The sequence below is a fragment of the Fragaria vesca genome, linkage group LG7 (genome assembly GCF_000184155.1).
Source record: "Fragaria vesca subsp. vesca linkage group LG7, FraVesHawaii_1.0, whole genome shotgun sequence".
In the NCBI taxonomy this organism is placed as follows: domain Eukaryota; kingdom Viridiplantae; phylum Streptophyta; class Magnoliopsida; order Rosales; family Rosaceae; genus Fragaria; species Fragaria vesca.
The window spans coordinates 23,108,970-23,126,280 of NC_020497.1; the positions used below are offsets into that span (position 1 = coordinate 23,108,970).

At 40.5% G+C, this 17,311-nt stretch overlaps 4 protein-coding genes and 1 pseudogene across 5 annotated transcripts; 2 read left to right on the top strand and 3 right to left on the bottom strand.

Moving 5' to 3' along the window:
* Window positions 1-325: 325 nt before the first annotated feature.
* On the bottom strand, window positions 326-2,852 carry LOC101309880 (subtilisin-like protease-like). The gene has a single exon (XM_004308093.1). It carries the CDS (start codon window positions 2,802-2,804, stop codon window positions 468-470), a length of 2,337 nt encoding a protein of 778 aa, XP_004308141.1. The 5' UTR covers window positions 2,805-2,852; the 3' UTR covers window positions 326-467.
* A 3,187-nt stretch (window positions 2,853-6,039) lies between these two features.
* On the bottom strand, window positions 6,040-7,652 carry LOC101310169 (3-ketoacyl-CoA synthase 6-like). The gene has a single exon (XM_004308094.1). It carries the CDS (start codon window positions 7,600-7,602, stop codon window positions 6,178-6,180), a length of 1,425 nt encoding a protein of 474 aa, XP_004308142.1. The 5' UTR covers window positions 7,603-7,652; the 3' UTR covers window positions 6,040-6,177.
* A 2,525-nt stretch (window positions 7,653-10,177) lies between these two features.
* On the top strand, window positions 10,178-11,984 carry LOC101305711 (alpha-L-fucosidase 1-like). Its single transcript, XM_004309205.1, has 3 exons — window positions 10,178-10,719; window positions 10,809-11,048; window positions 11,303-11,984. The coding sequence occupies exons 1-3, from the start codon at window positions 10,178-10,180 to the stop codon at window positions 11,982-11,984; spliced, it is 1,464 nt and encodes a 487-aa protein (XP_004309253.1).
* Window positions 11,985-12,850: 866 nt separating this feature from the next.
* Window positions 12,851-14,966, top strand: LOC101310754 (alpha-L-fucosidase 1-like). Its single transcript, XM_004308095.1, has 3 exons — window positions 12,851-13,423; window positions 13,593-13,832; window positions 14,090-14,966. Exons 1-3 carry the CDS (start codon window positions 12,879-12,881, stop codon window positions 14,769-14,771), a joined length of 1,467 nt encoding a protein of 488 aa, XP_004308143.1. The 5' UTR covers window positions 12,851-12,878; the 3' UTR covers window positions 14,772-14,966.
* LOC101310467 lies at window positions 14,966-17,285 on the bottom strand (annotated as a pseudogene). The gene is made up of 6 exons (XR_185318.1): window positions 16,799-17,285; window positions 16,491-16,705; window positions 16,105-16,396; window positions 15,702-16,022; window positions 15,376-15,579; window positions 14,966-15,302 (listed from the first exon to the last, which is right to left on the bottom strand). The product of XR_185318.1 is annotated as a cytochrome P450 704C1-like (transcript).
* Window positions 17,286-17,311: the final 26 nt, after the last annotated feature.

The window sequence follows — 17,311 nt, forward strand, 5'->3', positions numbered from 1 at the left end:
CACTAATGGTGGGAATGGACGAACGAATCACTTGAAGGCAACAAGCAAAAGTTGGGTTAATATGATCACATATATGATCACATCATCTCTGATATAAACTGTAGAAAGGGACTTGTATATGGCCCATAGTGATGAGTCCAATAAGGCCAATCAGCCCATTTTCCAAAATGATCAGATTTGAACTTTATATGAAATCAACATTTCATCTCACTACTTTATATGAAGACATCGTTTTGCTCTGTTCTCATCACCACACAAGCTAGATGTCATAAAATGCAGGGTATGTAATACATACATACTAACAAGATGATCATGGAGAAGCTAATAAACAACCACTAGATAAACTATATATGAAGTAGTGAACTTAAAATTCAAGACTGTTTACAGAAAATTTTGTTTATTCATCAAAAGCAATAAAACCATCCAGTAAGATTCATGCATTGTCAAAAAAAATTCTAGACCATAACTCATATCAGCATACCCCATGCCACAACAATTGGACTTCTCACTCTGTGCACTCCATCTTTCCACACCAAGCCTCCAAACTCGGGTTCTGGCTGCCTAGTCTTTGTAGTAAAGGTCACCTTGTAAGACAGCTTCTGATTAGCTTTGGTGAACTTCAGTATCCGCGGCTCAACTTTCACGTAAGCACCCTTGAATGGCGAAACAATGGCATGGTAGCTCGAAACTGCAGGGCCAACGTTAGTGACAGTTCTATGAACTGTCAAGACAGATACATTAGTGTTCTCCACAAACACAACCGAAATGGCTGGATAGTTGAGGTCCCCTGCATTGGCTAGAGTGTGACGGCAAGTCCTATTGCTAAACACCTTGAGCTGCATTGGGGTTAACTTTTGTGTGCAGAGGAACTCAAGATAATCCTGAGGCTGAATGTCATAAACCAAACCCGGGTCAAGAGCCTTGCTAGGGTTTATGTGTCCAGCTCCATGATCAAATGGGGTTGAAATCTCAGCTCTTGATGCATCTTCAAGAGGCTTATTTGTGTTGTCATGAACATAAGCTGTAGTCATTAGCGCGGATTTGATCGCTGCTGGACTCCATTCTGGGTGCCTAGACTTGAGCAAAGCAGCAATCCCACTCACATGAGGACATGACATTGATGTCCCAGACAAGATATTGAACTTCACTCTCCTGCGGTCAGTTGCCAAGCTCGACGGACCCAATTCTCCGGTCCAAGCAGCAAGAATGTTCACTCCAGGCGCAACCAAATCGGGCTTCATAATCTCAAAACTCAACAGATTAGGCCCTCTTGACGAAAATGCAGCCACAACAGGAGAAGGCCTAATCCCAACTCTAGTACCAACAAATGCTAGAGTTGCCTTTGCTCTCGGACTACTTAAAGCATAATGCTTGATCAATTTCGCTTCATTCTCTCCAACAGCAACCGCCGGAATGAGATGACAATCAGCCACAAGCTCCTCTCCATTTGAAGCCGTATTCGCCAAGATCATCCCAACTCCTCCTGCATTCTTCACCACCACTCCCTTCTGCACTCTAGCACTAATCCCACGCTCACAAATCACAATCTTCCCCTTAACTTTCCTTGGATTCAAAGTACCTTCTAAACACAACGAACTCGGATCCGGACTACTCGAATTCCCACCCGCAAACACAACAGGATACATCTTCTTTGTATCAAGCTTCATTCTACCTCTATAAAGCGAAACACCAGTAATACTCCTCCCATTTCCCAACTTCACAATGGCGGGAAAATCTCTATCCATGGTGCTCGCACCGACGGTGGTGATCCACGGCGACACATTAGTCAAACTCACCGGGTCTGGCCCACCGTTCCCGGCGGAGCAGGAAACAAAAACACCCATCTCCATAGCCCCAAACGCCGCAATAGACAAGCTATCCCGGTAGTACGAGGAAACCCCACCACCAAGTGAAATAGACAAAACATCGACGCCGTCCGCTACGGCCTTATCAACCGCCGCCATTATGTCGGAGCTGAAACAACCCCCCATCCAGCACACCTTGTACGCCGCGATCCTCGCCGCCGGCGCCATCCCCCTCGCCGTGCCGTAAGCGTAGCCGAGAAGATTGGCGCCGCGCACTGCGGACCCGGCGACGGTCGCGGCGGTGTGGGTCCCATGTCCGTCCTGGTCTCTCGGCGACTTGTACTCAGTCTTCTCGTTGAACTTTCCGGTGGCCGACTCGTACCCCCGGAGGAAGATTCTGGCGCCGACGACTTTCCGGTTGCAGTTCAGCTTCGTGAAGCCTCTCCCGGTCTCGCACGCGCCGCGCCACCGCCGCGGCACTGGAGACATCCCGGTGTCGTTGAAGCTCTGGCTCTCCGGCCAGACACCTGTGTCGAGTACTCCGACGATGACGTCATGGTCGGAGAGGCGCTGGGACCAGACGTTGGCGGTGGTGCTGTCGTGTGGCTCGAGTCCCAGAAACAGAGGACTTCTGGTCGTGTGGAGCTCGTACTTTTGTTCTGGGAATATAGACAAGACGGAGTCTTGTTGCTCTAGTAGTTGAGCTTCTTGTTGGGTCAGTTGAGCTGCGACGCCGTGGAAGGCGGTTTGGTAAGTGTAGATGATTCTGTCTTGGTTTTGGTTCTGATCATCTGCTTTATCTGGTTTGGTGAGTACTGAGTTTACTTTGGATGAGTACCAATCTAAGTGGGAGTTGAAAGATTCAGGCTTGGCAGACCTGTCCATTTGGATGATGTAAGTTTGGGTTTTTGCAGAGAGGGCATTGGTGAAGAAGAAGACAGAGCTTGCTAGAATCAGAACCAGCAGCCATTTGATCACTGGTTTTTCAACCATTTTCATGATTCAAATGAGGAAGAAGAGTAGGCCTTTCTTCCTTGAAGAGTGAAGTGGGGTGTGGGGTGTGAGGAGTGTAGAGGATCAAGGAAGTAAAGATGAAATATTTAGAGGGGGATGGGGACCTTTGGTACTGTGGCAAATCTTGTGCTGGTCATAAAGATAGTAGGTTGTTTCATCAATGCAGTATTGTTGGGTAATGGCTGTCATTACTGGAGTAGATTATGATCAATAGGGTAGATTTAATCACATTTTGAACCCAGAGACATTGGTTGATTTAATTTCTGATAGTCCTGAGTTCCTGACTAGTAGTAGTAGTATCTACGGTGGTTCGAGGAGGTCAATGTATTGCCATTGTGACATTGACAATGGCATCTACCAAATGATGAATGATCATAAGGAGAAGTAAGGTGGCTGGTAGAACTGGAATAATATAAGCTTAGGCCTTCTCCAATAATAGAGTCTAAATGGCCAATTCTTATATTTTGGCTCTATTATTGTCTCCAACAATGAAAAAAGAGAGAGCCAAAGGACCAAAAAAGGGCTAAAGAGCCATGAAAAGGGCCAAAGTTAGCCCTTTGGCTAGCCCAGTCCAAATCAATTTGTGGGACCTCATCAGAATAAAAAACAAGTTTGATGTAAATAGGTGGCTGAATTTAAGTCAAATTTTGACAAATTGTGGCTTTTAATTGGTTGTGGATATGCTACACATTTTCCCTAACGGCTAGTTCTGTTCCTCACAATGATTTGATCATTTGAATGCTTATGGCTGTGTAACCATTTTCCCTAACGGCTAGTTGTTAATTAAGTAAAAAAAACAGCTAGTTCCTCATTTAAAATAGTAAAAACGGTCTTAGTTTTTTTATTTTTTATTTTTTTATTCTATCAATTTTCCTATAAATACAACCCTCGATCCTCCATAACTCACATCTTCTATCTTTCTTTAGCAATTCATCTCACATACTTCTTCTATTTTCTTTTCTTGTTAGCCAAAAAAAATGTCTATCAAATGAGCTAATACGACACGCGGCATTCGGAAATCATATCAAAAAATCTGATAATTTTTACAATGATTAACATCACATCCAATCAGGAATCCAGAAATTCATTTGCAAACGGACATGTGGCACTGAAAATCTAAGCCAAAAATGTTATCAACGAAATCAAATAAATAAGATAAAACATATTTTTTTCTCTCAAATATTTATCTTGGTCCAAATATAAATAATGTTATAATAAAATAAAATTATAAGTTTGAAAATATAATGTGAAATCATAAAATATTTGATTGGGTTAAAATTTAACCCTCTCTTACTGGAAATCATTTAGTAGTCTATAAATAAAAAATAATATTTTTTAGGACTAAATTATAACCCTGGCCTCAATATAGCCCTCTCCTACCGGAGATGGCCTTAGCTTCACTGAGTAAAGGGTCTGAGAGACCATGATGTGTACAATTCCTACATTAATATGGGTGGGGTTGTTTTTGTACAAGGGTATAATCAAATTGTCCCACCTTCATAAGATGCTTATTGACACATCTGACCACCGCAAGGATGGAACCAACAAAGATGTCCTTAGGTTTCTCTGCAATTTTGCTCGTATATGAAATTCGTCTACGATACATTAAGCAAATTATAGGTATTTGACATTAAGCAAAAACTAGTGGTGATGAATGATGATCTACTATGATCTCTGCAATATAAAGAGTTGGTACGTAATGGATGTATCGATACGTTTAACTTACTGAAGACTTTCCCGCAAACATGTCGGGTATGATTTCAATTTTTTTGTTCCCAAACAAAATTGATGAGGCTGGTGGTGTAGGTGATCCATACTTCTTAAAGAGATTCCTGGGAAAGATGAAATTAAAGGGTGAAAAGTAAAGTGCTCAAGTATGGGAAAGCTAAGCTGCAAAAGTCGTTCTGGGGAAAATGAAAGCACTACTGGATATTTTAACATTGTTTTAAGAGGATAGGTTACCCTTCAACTAATTAGAAAGACCACTAGACCAGAAATAATGTAACATTAGCCAAGCTAGAATGATGAATTAGTAGAATTACTATATGCCTTATTTGGATGAATTATGACTTTACTAGTTCTGGTAAATAAAATTGGCGAGTCAATTATTGTTGTTGGGGTGATGGGGAAGGCAAGTGTGACAGCTCAATGGCTCTAAGTCAGATCAAGGGGTAAAGGTACATTAATTCATTTCTGATAGCAGTAAATACACACATGGAGGTCAGCTTTCTCCTCTTAAAGGTTCAACCATGTTGGAAATTCGAACAATAAGGCAATCTCAGCTACTTGGGCGTTTTGGACGGTGATCCGGCAGCAGTGGTTACTCTGGCGGTGACGGTGGTTTGCTGCAGCGGTTCTTTAGCCTCAAATCCCTCGATCATATTCTTTTCACCGAGAACACTTTGTATAGCATACAGATGTAAAAGTTTTCTCTAACTTACATATAGTTGTGTATGATATCATCCTCTCTTAAACATGATCAAGTCAGAAGGTTAACATTGTGTAAGAGAGAAGACAAAGTTCCAAATGCTATCAGTGGCACAAAGTGATGTGCGTGTGAAGGTTAGGATTCAGGAGCTTCATGCAGGCTTCTAAAACTAGAATGAATGATTCTGAATGATTGCAGCATACGAAGATAAAGATGACAGAATGTCAAGTCATTTGATTTCAGTAACAATCACAGCATTTGGTTTCTGTGACATCCATCAATCGCAGCATCTGGTTTCTGTAACATTTTGGTCTCTGTAGTATTCAGAACTATGATTCTTTCTTCGGAAGAACAAAACTCTATCTTCTTTACCAAATCAGTCACCATCTAGCTAGCTAATTTGAAAAGTTACTTAATTGTTATAAATCAAACTATGTTGGTTGTTCCCAAGGCCTCAAAGAAGGTCACCATGTGTAAACTAAACACATACCAGTATGACCAACTGGCTACTACATATTCCTATTCTACCTAGGAATAGTGAGATGAATTCTACTTTAAGGTACACTGAGAAATGGACTACAAATGACAGAAGTGTGGCCTAGGAATGAAATTGAGCCCACTCCCAACCCTTGATGGCTTGATGCTTTGGTTCATTTCATGTACACAAACTAGCTATAACATCTAAAATACACATATTAGCTAATTAGTAATTACCTTTGCGATTTTGCAAATTCCACATACATTCATTGTCGTGAACAATATGCAGTGACGCCTTCATTAGATATGAAAAATAGTTAGTACCTCGAATCATCATTGCCGGTGTGTATAAAATGGTTAACCAACATACCGACACTGGCATATTCATTTGGGACGTGCCTAAATCAAACCGAACCGAACTAAACCAAATCCGTTGTACTATGATTTGGGCACCTAATTAGCTTCTTCGTGGGCTCCAATTGGATATCGATGGATGCAATCGGCCCACGGGCCTCTCTTGGACTCACCCTCAATGGGCCTTATACACTTCCAAACCAAACTAGTGCACTTCGGCCCAGTGCCCATCCCAAGCTGCCAAACCTTGTCACCTTTCTTCACTCTCTCTTTTCCCTCCAAGTACGCCAATTCATACCACAGTGCAGAAGACGACTGGTTCCCAAACCGGTGCAACGTCATCACGGCAGCCTCCATTTCCCTATCTCCAAGCTTCAACCCTTTTCCGATCTCCCTTATCACCGGCCTCCCTGACGCCGGCAGACAGAAATGCTCTATCACACTCTTGAAATTCGGCACGTAAATCTCCGCAGACTTGTTCAAGAATCTCTTCCTGATTATGGAAACGCCGTGCCAGAACTTCTCGGACAACGGAAGGATTGACGACCCCAAAACGGTGACGTTTGCTCGGAGCGTCTCGCCGGCGACTTGGAGGAGATCACGTTTGATGGTGACCCCGAGTTTTCCTTCCGAGTCTTCTTCTCGGATGGTGGAGAGGTAAGCTCTGTCGTCGTAGGATTTATTCGTTCTGAGAGTTTTGAAGAGCTCGTACTTTGGATGTTTGGATGTTTGGTTTTTGTTTGTGAGCAAAATGGCGGCGCTGCCCATTCTGAAGAGGCAGTTGAGGATCAACTTGGGCTTTTCATGACCTGCATACCAGCCTGTTGATAGAATCTCTGTGCTCAAAACGACGGCGTATGAGTTCTTGTGAATCTGGAGGAGGTTTTGGGCCATATCAATGCCCAAAGCGCCTGCGCTGCAGCCCATTCCGGAGAGGTTGAAGCTCTTGATGTCAGATTTCATTGAGTAGTGGTTGATGACAATGGAGGTTAGAGAAGGAGTGGGATTGAAACCGCTGCAGTTTACTATTAGGATGTCAATGTCTTGAGGGGATAGTTTGGTTTTGGCCAAAAGGTCATCCATGATGGGGAAAAGTACCATATGGACTTCTTTGATGTATTCATGGTGGTGGGTTTTGGGAGGAATGTGGTGCAAGGCTGGAGGGAGATAAGTCTCTTGGCTCTGTCCGGAAGAAGCGAGGATGTTGGCCATGAAAGCTACGCTTTCGCTGTCGAAACCTTCAATCATGGAGGAGTTCTTGAGGAATTTGGAGAAGGGGACTTTGCAGTGGCTTGGGGGTTTTAGACATGAGAAGTCTACCAAGTAGATTTTGTGAGTCTTTTTGGAGAGGTAAGGCTTGAGGATGAAGAAGATGGTGAAGCAAGAGAGGTTAATCAAGTGGAAAATGGGTGGACTTTTTTGGAGGAGAAACAAGGCTTCAAGGGATGTTACAAGTATGAGCACCAGAAGTCCTAGACATTGGGAGAGAGTTGAAACTATCTGCTTTGAAACTAGAGGTGCCATTGGAGATGAGAGAGGAAGAGCAAAGATTTTGTTGGTGGTGTTAAGGGGATTGAGGCAGAGTTCTAAGTTGCAGAAGGCTAGGGTATAAATGAAGAGGTGTAATAGCTCATTACAGTTGGCAGGTGAGACTCATTGCATAGCAATAAAAACTTGAAAAACATATTTCAAATGGCCATACTTGATATACAAATAGAGCTAGTCAAATTAAGTCTCTTTCACCATGTGTCAGATAAATTTAAAGTTACAGGAATTTGTGCTAGAGTAGCCATTAATATGTTTTGGATTGGTTTGGACTATTGAGCTTTGAGACTGCCAACATAATTAAAGTGGTGTCTAGCTTTTGGTATAGATCAAGATGTATTGGTGAGTGTTTTTGGGTGCTAACATCTGTTTGATTTTGTGGAGCTTTGTTACTTGCAGGTTAGCTGCTGATTGACAACTATGATGTTCCCCATGCACAGTTGTTTGAATTTCAAGTTCATCTGCACAGCAGCAGTAGTGTATTCATGGTGGTAACACCCATTTTTGTTTTTTCATTTTTCTTTATTTTTCCATTTTATGATGTTAGTGAGATTTGAACACATATGCTCTAATAGTTATTCGAGATAATCAACAGGTCACGTCTCACTGAAACGCCGAGGTGCCACACATTACAGGCCAAAAGGGGAAGAAGTCAACCGTCAATGGAGCTGGAATTGAGGCAACGAAAACGTGATATATCAGATGATAGATCAATGGTCTATCATGATAAGGTGCATGCTTCTGGTTCATCATGTTTATGCATTAATGTTGTTTCTGTGATCATTTCTTGAGGTCCGGGATAATGGTTAGTTACCACCCCTCTTGGCAAGTTGGAAGTCCTGCGAGTAAGTACCAACTCCCCAACCACAAACAAATCAGTAAAGTCCTCTGGTTGGGGTCAAAAGATTTATTTCTCTTGTTGATTTTAACATATTTGATCATATTCTTGGTGTTTGTGGTTGCATCTCATTGATTTTCATGTCTACTGTTATGTTCTTTTACTCTGTAAAAAGGAAGAAAAACTTGTTTACTTCAAAACAAAGTTGAATATACTTGACTACTACAGCAATGACACTAGACGAGACATTTCAGAACTACAAAACCAACTGGAAATATTACACTGAATCAGAGCTTCCTAACTTACAGCCAAAGGTAGACAACTAAATGAATAGTTTGTTTTCTATAATTTTCAATATTAGCTTATACCTTCTGTGTGCTATTTATCATATGTATGTTTGTTTTTTCATTTAGGGGGTACATAGTTGTATGGCTCATTATATGTAGATCAACTTTTTTTTTTTCGAGGATGATATGTAGATCAACTTCATAATATAGTAGCTCAGAATCTAGTTTGAGGACTGAGATGATTGTATGATTGGTATCAGTTTATCAATGAATGAAACTAATCCAGTTTTTTATAGAACTAGTATACTTGATTAATGTACGGTTGAGGGACGGGCTAATAAGTTGGGCAATGTACGTTCTGCAGCCCACAGTCTCCTACAGTTGAGCTGAACCAGCTCCAGGTTAATTAATAGGCTGGCCTGCTAGAGGTCCATTATTCTCCATTCTACAGTTAACCCTACAATTGATTCTTCTTGTCTTTTCTCTCTTCATTTTTCCTGCATTTTCTCAATGAATAGTCGCACTAGCTCTTAATTCACAGTCTCAACCTGATATTGAGAAATAATTAAGAAATTAATGGTGCAATATATTGGGTCATTAGGTTCTAATTTGAGCATTCATCAATGACAGAAGTCCTAATCCTACATATGGATTCAAAAAATACATAGATTGGTTAATGGAACTGGTACACACTAAATACCAGATTCAAGTGTCGGTTAATCACGATTCAGAACACCACCCGTTATGGCATCCATGATATTTTATTTGACATGTGATTTGCCTTCATATATAATATGATCTTCTGAACCACCCTTGTTTCTTTAATGGCCTTGGCTAGCAATCAGACGAAGGCAAGCAATCAGACGAAGGCATGCCTTCTTACATGTTCAATAAATTGAGTTTGAGAATATAGTGAATCACACAAAATTCCAATTCCATCTTTAAAGCTTGCTCAGTTTAGAGAATATTTCTTTCATGGCATGCACTATGGTTTGTCCCTCACCTAGGAATACTTCTCTTGGATGATCATCCAGATAGAATTTTATTATTGTCACCAGTATAGGGAATCTTGATCTCATCTATTTTGGAAGTGCTTATTGGTTTGAAACTAGTTTTACTTGATGGATACTTGAATTCAATTATGTTAGGTTTGATAATTGATATATGTTTCACCCTTCAAATTAAACCACACAAGGTTAAATTGATATTTAGGTTTCTTGGGGTTTATAGGAATTCTATAAACTATAACAAACTCCATAAGGGATGGAAAACTATAATAAGCCAATAAGGTTTAAATGTGCTAGCTATCCTGAGTTTTGATTAAAATACTAAACATGTCTGCAAATCCAGTATTCCAAAATCCTATATATAGTATTAATCTAGAAATTTTAGACAGACAACAAAGAAAAACACCATAATCACAGGAATTATGGGTAAACAATGGTGCTCTTTGTTCATAATCACATTCTTTGAACTATGCACATTTACCTTCTCTAGGCTTGAGCAAGTAACACCACCCCCCTTGCCAATTCTACCACTTCCTACATATCACCAGCTGAAATGGCAACAAAGGGAGATAATAATGTTCCTCCATTTTGGAGTGAACACATTCACTGGCCTTGAGCGTGGCACTGGGAATGAAAATCCAGCCATATTCAACCCGGTTGCACTTGATGCGAGCCAATGGGTTAGTGTAGCAGAAGATGCAGGGATATCACTAATGATACTTACTGCAAAGCACCATGATGGGTTTTGCTTGTGGCCTTCTAAGTACACTGACCATACTGTAAAAAAAAGTCCTTGGAAAAATGGCCATGGTGATGTTGTTCAGGAACTGGTTGATGCGTCTAAGCCCCGTGGGGTTGATGTTGGGCTGTATCTCTCACCCTGGGATAGACATGATCACAGATATGGGATGGAGAAACCATATAACGAATACTACTTGGCTCAGTTACAAGAGCTACTCACTAGGTAATTGGAGGCATTTGGAGCTACTTGACATGATTTACATCGCTTTATTATTCATCTGCTTGTATATATGATTTGCTCTTTCTTGACAGATATGGGAGTTTAAGAGAAATTTGGTTTGACGGATTTAAAGGTGAAGATGCACCAAACATGTCCTACTTTTTTACAGATTGGTTCTCTATGGTGAAGGAGTTGCAGAGTTCCATTAACATATTTTCTGATGCTGGTCCGGATGTTAGATGGGTTGGAAATGAGGATGGGTTTGCCGGAGAATCATGCTGGTCCACCATCAATCGGACCTCGTTATCAATTGGGAATGCAAGCATTGAGCAGTAAGTAACTTAATATTGTTAGCTTGATATACATTGTTAATGTAGATTTTGAGTCGAATAGTTGTCCAAAGTGTGTATGCTTATCTCCACACAAGGATAAAACTCATGCTTGTCCAAAGTATGTTTATCTGCATACAAAGCATAAATAATAAATTCATGCTTTCAAGTTTCGGTAAAAATTGAGAATTAAAAAACAGACATCTATGTTGCATGGTCCATACATCCACTTATTGATACTTTCCCTATGAATGCAGCTATCTCAACAGAGGTGATCCGAAAGGGACAGATTGGTTGCCAGCAGAGAGCGATGTTTCAATCCGAAAAGGATGGTTTTGGCATAGTTCAGAGTCACCTAAGAAGCTAAGCCAGCTACTCAAAATTTACTATAACTCAGTAGGACGAAATTCTGTGTTACTACTCAACGTGCCTCCTAATTCAACAGGGCTCATATCAGAAGTAGATGTTGAAAGACTCCGAGAATTCAGAACAGCAATCGACACCATATTTTCGACAAATGTAGCAGAGAAATGCTCCATCAAGGTGAGTAGCCAAAGAGGGGGTATTGGAGGAGGTTTTGGACCTGAAAATGTGCTAGACAGTGACCATTTGTGGACATATTGGGCTCCGAGGGATGGTGACAAAGATGATCACTGGATTGAATTTAGAGCAGATGAAGGGATGAGGTTCAATGCGATCAGGATTCAAGAGGCAATTGGTCTTGGTCAGAGGATCAAACGGCACAAAATTTGTGTCGATGGTAAAGTAGTAGCTAATGGAACCACAGTGGGTTACAAGAGACTTCACAGACTTAATAATGGAGTAGTCCATGGCCAAACTGTAAGAATCAGAATTGAAGAATCGAGGGGTAATCTTCCTTTGATTTCATCCATTGGTCTGCATTTTGATCCCTATTGGCACCCAGAGAAAGGTGTATGATATTTTGATTCCCATGAATAAAAAGGAGCTAGCACTTTCTGTGTTCCTGCACTTAGTGCAAAAGAAGGTTAGCCACTATGAAAAGTGAACCATATATATATGATTGCGTTTATGCTAAGATTATACCTGGCATGTGAAAATTGAGCTATATTTCCCATTTCATGAACAATATGTAACATCTGGAACTGTGTAACAACCAACCTATATAGATTTTTTTATGATATTTAAGTTACCCCTACACCAATTAGTCTACCATATGGATCGCGAATCGTCCACTTTTGGAAACGTACGTTGAACTCAGACAATTGAGCCTCCCAATGGTCACAGTGTCACTATACCAGACGAAAAGGCAAAGCAACCCGTGAATGATTGCATCATATAAATGAAGAACAGCAAGACTTGCATGACGAAACAGAGAGAACCAAACAAAAACTTCAGTGCCCAAAAGCTAAGTTGGGGTCATCTCAGTTTTTTGCCTTCTACATTTGGAGAACATAGCCCTTACATTATTTTTTGGAAGTATAGCCTTTACATTATGCTTTGGTCCCAATCCCCACCTCAAAATGTTCATCAGCTTCCTCTGCTTTGGCTCTGTTCTACCCACAGGATAATCCATCTTCATCTTCTTTTATCTTTGCTCTCTAACTGAGCATCCCTAAAGTATAGATGATATCTCACTGAGTTTAATCATAATCAGCTTTCCATGTTTTACCAAATCGAATATGATCAACCAGCTAAACAAAGTAACAAATTTAATGTGGTTGGTAGAGTTAGGAAAAGATTAGGTTCAAAAAGGTCCCTGTCTATGTATCATGACTGTAAATTCCATAGTCCTATATGTCATAATATGTGCCATAATGAATAGCACTATAGCCAAGAAAACAAAGGAGCATCATGGCTAAACAATGGCGCTCTTTGTGCATATTCACATTCCTCCAACTTTCCACCTTCACCATCTCAAGGCTTGAGCAAGTCCCAACACCACCATTACCAATTCTACCTCTTCCCACATATTCCCAGCTCAAATGGCAACAAAGAGAGCTCATAATGTTCCTCCATTTCGGAGTAAACACCTTCACTGACTCCGAATGGGGAACCGGCCATGAAAGCCCTGCCATCTTCAACCCGGCCGGGCTTGACGCCAACCAGTGGGTCAAAACAGCTTCTGATGCAGGCATATCACTAGTGGTACTCACTGCGAAGCACCATGATGGGTTTTGCTTGTGGCCTTCAAAGTACACTGAACACTCCGTGGGGAGTAGTCCTTGGAGAAGTGGCCATGGTGATGTTGTTCAAGAGCTTGTCAATGCCGCCACGACGCATGGCGGCATTGACATCGGGCTTTATCTGTCGCCATGGGACAGACATGACCGGAGATACGGTCATGAGGTAGCATACAATCAGTACTACTTGGCTCAGTTACAAGAACTTCTCAGCAGGTAGCTCATAACATTTCCAAAAAGTACTTTTTATGAAACTAGATATTTTGCAATACCAGAAGATAAATTCTTGTACTTTTTATATTTTGCAATGCAATGAACATTGTTGCAATCACAGTTTGAAATTTGTTTTGAAGTTGATGTTTATTGGATTTTGTTTACTTTTTAGGTATGGGAGTGTAAGGGAAATTTGGTTTGATGGGAGCAAGGGTCCAAATGCACCAAACATGTCCTATTACTTTGCAGATTGGTTCTCCATGGTGAAGGAGTTACAGAGCACCATTAACATATTTTCGGATGCTGGTCCGGATGTTAGATGGGTCGGAAATGAGCAAGGCTTCGCCGGAAGCACAAGCTGGTCCACCATTAATCGGAGCTCATTATCAATTGGGAATGCAAGCATTGAAGGGTAAGTTCTAACGCATACTCAAACCACTCTATCTGTTAGGTTTCTTGTTCTATTGGTATATCACATTGTTAGTGCTTCCTTTTCTGTGCTCTTTGTTTAATCACCTGTTGTACTAGGTAACTTGTGAAGCAAAGAATTTTTTAGTTGTGATCTAGTAAGTGATAGCTGGAGATCATCTGGCTTGATAGATGCTAATTAAAGTAGAAAATGACATCACTAAACCACCACCTAATTCGATTTATTCTAAATGAATGCAGTTATCTCAACACTGGTGATCCACAAGGGATGGATTGGTTGCCTCCAGAATGCGACGTATCGATAAGAAATGGATGGTTTTGGCACAAATCAGAGTCACCTAAGAAGCTAAGTACATTGCTTGAAATTTACTACAACTCAGTAGGAAGAAACTGTGTACTGCTACTCAATGTGCCTCCTAATTCGACCGGACTTATATCCCAAGCAGATGTGCAAAGACTAAGAGAATTGAGGGGTGCAATTGACACTATATTTTCTAGCAATTTAGCAGAAAACTGCTCCATCAAAGTGAGTAGCCAAAGAGGAGGCAAAGGAGGAGGTTTTGGACCTGAAAATGTGCTAGACAGTGACCATTTGTGGACATATTGGGCTCCAAAGGATGGTGACAAAGAGGAGCATTGGATTGAATTTAGAGGCAGAGATGAAACTAAAGGATTGAGGTTCAATGTGATCAGGATTCAAGAGGCAATAGGGCTTGGTCAGAGAATCAAAAAGCATGAAATTTATGTGGATGGTAAGATGGTTGCAAATGGAACCACAGTGGGGTACAAGAGGCTTCACAGACTTGAAGGGGGAGTACTCCATGGCCAAATTGTCAGAATTAAGCTTGAAGACTCAAAAGGGCTGCCTTTGATTTCTTCAATTGGTCTGCATTTTGATCCATATTGGCACCCAAGTGTTTAGCTACTTTGAAAGTTAGGGATAAACAAAAACAAAAACAAAAGTATTTTAACTATTTGTCTATAAAATGATATTTATGCACTTTTTGGTGCCCATTCCCTGCTGCACTCTGTTTGAAGGGCCTTGCATGCTGTTCTTCAACACAATTATTTTACTAATTGTGAGAATTTCATGTAACTAATACTAAAATTATACTTCTGTGTTATTGCAACAATTTATTAATATAACTTTTGTTGATTACAGCAGGTATAAAAATGACAAGGCATTTGAACACTACTAGGTAAAGTAGTTACATAAAAAACCAATGATGCACAGTAGTAGCTGTGGCACATGGAAACAAGGTCTTGCATTCTATATTCTAGGGGAAGCAGTCACGTAGAGACCTCCATCAATTGGTAGGGTGACCATGGTCTTGTAGTTCACCATTTTATTCTCATCAGCTAACTTGAATATATAGCTGCCTAAAAGCACAGCAGAAAATATCTTCATCTGTGTGTAGGCATGTTCCTTTCCTAGACAAATTCTTGGACCGGCCTGCAATCACATAATCTCATCAGAAGTCACATTATGTAGTGAGTCATTGATTTCATTATTATCTTTTTCTTACACTGAAGGCTATGAATTTGTAAGGGCTTTCATCCTGGAAAAGGCCATTTTCGTCGAGCCATCTCTCTGGCCGAAACTCTTCTGCATCATCACCCCATAGAGATTTCATCCTTCCCATTGCATACAGTTGGTATACCACCATGTCCCCCTTTTTGACACTAAATCCATCTGGCCAGGTATCATCACAAAAACACATCCTGATGTTCTATGAATGGCAGCATCACACAAACAAACTTGTAAGAAGTAGAATAAGTGATTAAAGTCCAGAAATGCAAGAAATTGTAAACTTGCAAGTGTCAATTGAGCATATTGGATCTATTTACGTACCAATGGAACTGCAGGATAGAGTCTTAATGTTTCTGTCAAAGCTGCATGGAGATATTGCATTTTGTTAAGGACTTCATCAGTAAGGCTTGCTGCAAGCTCATCAACTTTTGAGCCCTCTTTCAAATTTGTTACTTCTCTAACTTCCTTTGCGATCTTTTCTTGTATGTGAAGATGCTTGCACATCATATAAATAAACCATGAGAGAGAGCTAGATGTCGTGTCTTGTCCGGCGACAGTAACACAGAGGACTATGTCTCTCAGGTACTTCGGATCAGTATCTTTCAGTTCCAAACACCTTGAAACCAAGTCTCTTTTCTTTAGCTGCCATTGATCCTCAATACATTATTGATGATAAAATACGAAGTTAAATCATCTATATGTAAAACATGGAAGATTAACTCACAGATAGGTTATGTTCTGGATGTCGCATAGCTTCAATCTTGCTATTGATTAATTTATACACAAATTGATCAACCACTTTGATGTTTTTCTTTAGCTCTGCTTCCTTACCGATGTTTAAGAAGCGTTTGATCTTCCACAACTTATCAAATATCCGATACAGGGCAGCTTCTTGCTGCGCTTCAAAAGCATGGGAAAACAGGTTACCTTCTTCATCTTTTCCACTCATGCTGTCTAGTTCAATACCAAGTACAATCTTGATGATTGAGTCTAAGGTTGCTTTTCATAAACAAATCCTTCCAAAAAAAAAAAAAAACACATACACACACAAGATTAATGATATATCAAATAGATATAACAACTTAATTGAGACCAAAATCCAAAACATACTTGGATTTCTATTGCTTTGTTGCTGGTTGCAGCTTCATAGATTATGCCAACAAGTTTAACTGCATTGGTTTTGAAAACCGAAGTGCTGAAGTCTCTAACTACTTTTGTTGAAAATTTCAGCACTCATCATCTTCCTCTGATGCTGCCATTTTGCCCATCCACTCCGAAGATCCCATCACCACAACATCTGACAAAATGTTGTATGTATATGACCCCTGCAGCATGTTGCATTGGAACTATGACATGAATAATGTCACATATGTATGAATTGAACTTCTACACATTTAAGCATTCCACATCATATATACCTTGCCATAATTAGTGAAGTTTGTTTTCAGCACATATTCCACATTTGCAGGATCTGCTGTGTAAATAGCACCTTTGAAGAAGTCCAGCAGCCTGTAAGTGTTGTATTTGAATGCAAGCTCAGCCATGTAATGATGCAGCCTAGGGAAGTAGATGAGTTGGTGAAAGACAGTTCCGACAACAGGATGGTATCTCTTGTTCTTGTCACGCACCCTTCGGCCCCGGTGTCTTACCACAACAACAGCTAAAACTAACACTAAACTTAACACTATAGCCGGGGAAGCAAAATCCATGACAGTGTTGAAGAAGATTATAGTAGCAGAGGAAGCTAGCTTTTCTGTTTCTGCCGACTTCCCTATCCAACTATATATCCAAGCTAGGTATTTGCATGGGAACTCAGCAGCAATTGAACAATAATTGAGTAACAATTCAAGCTAGGCTCCACTCCAATAATACATTGAACTTGTTGGTGTGATTGGAAATGGCTGGCCAAATCTCCGTTGCACATTCCATAT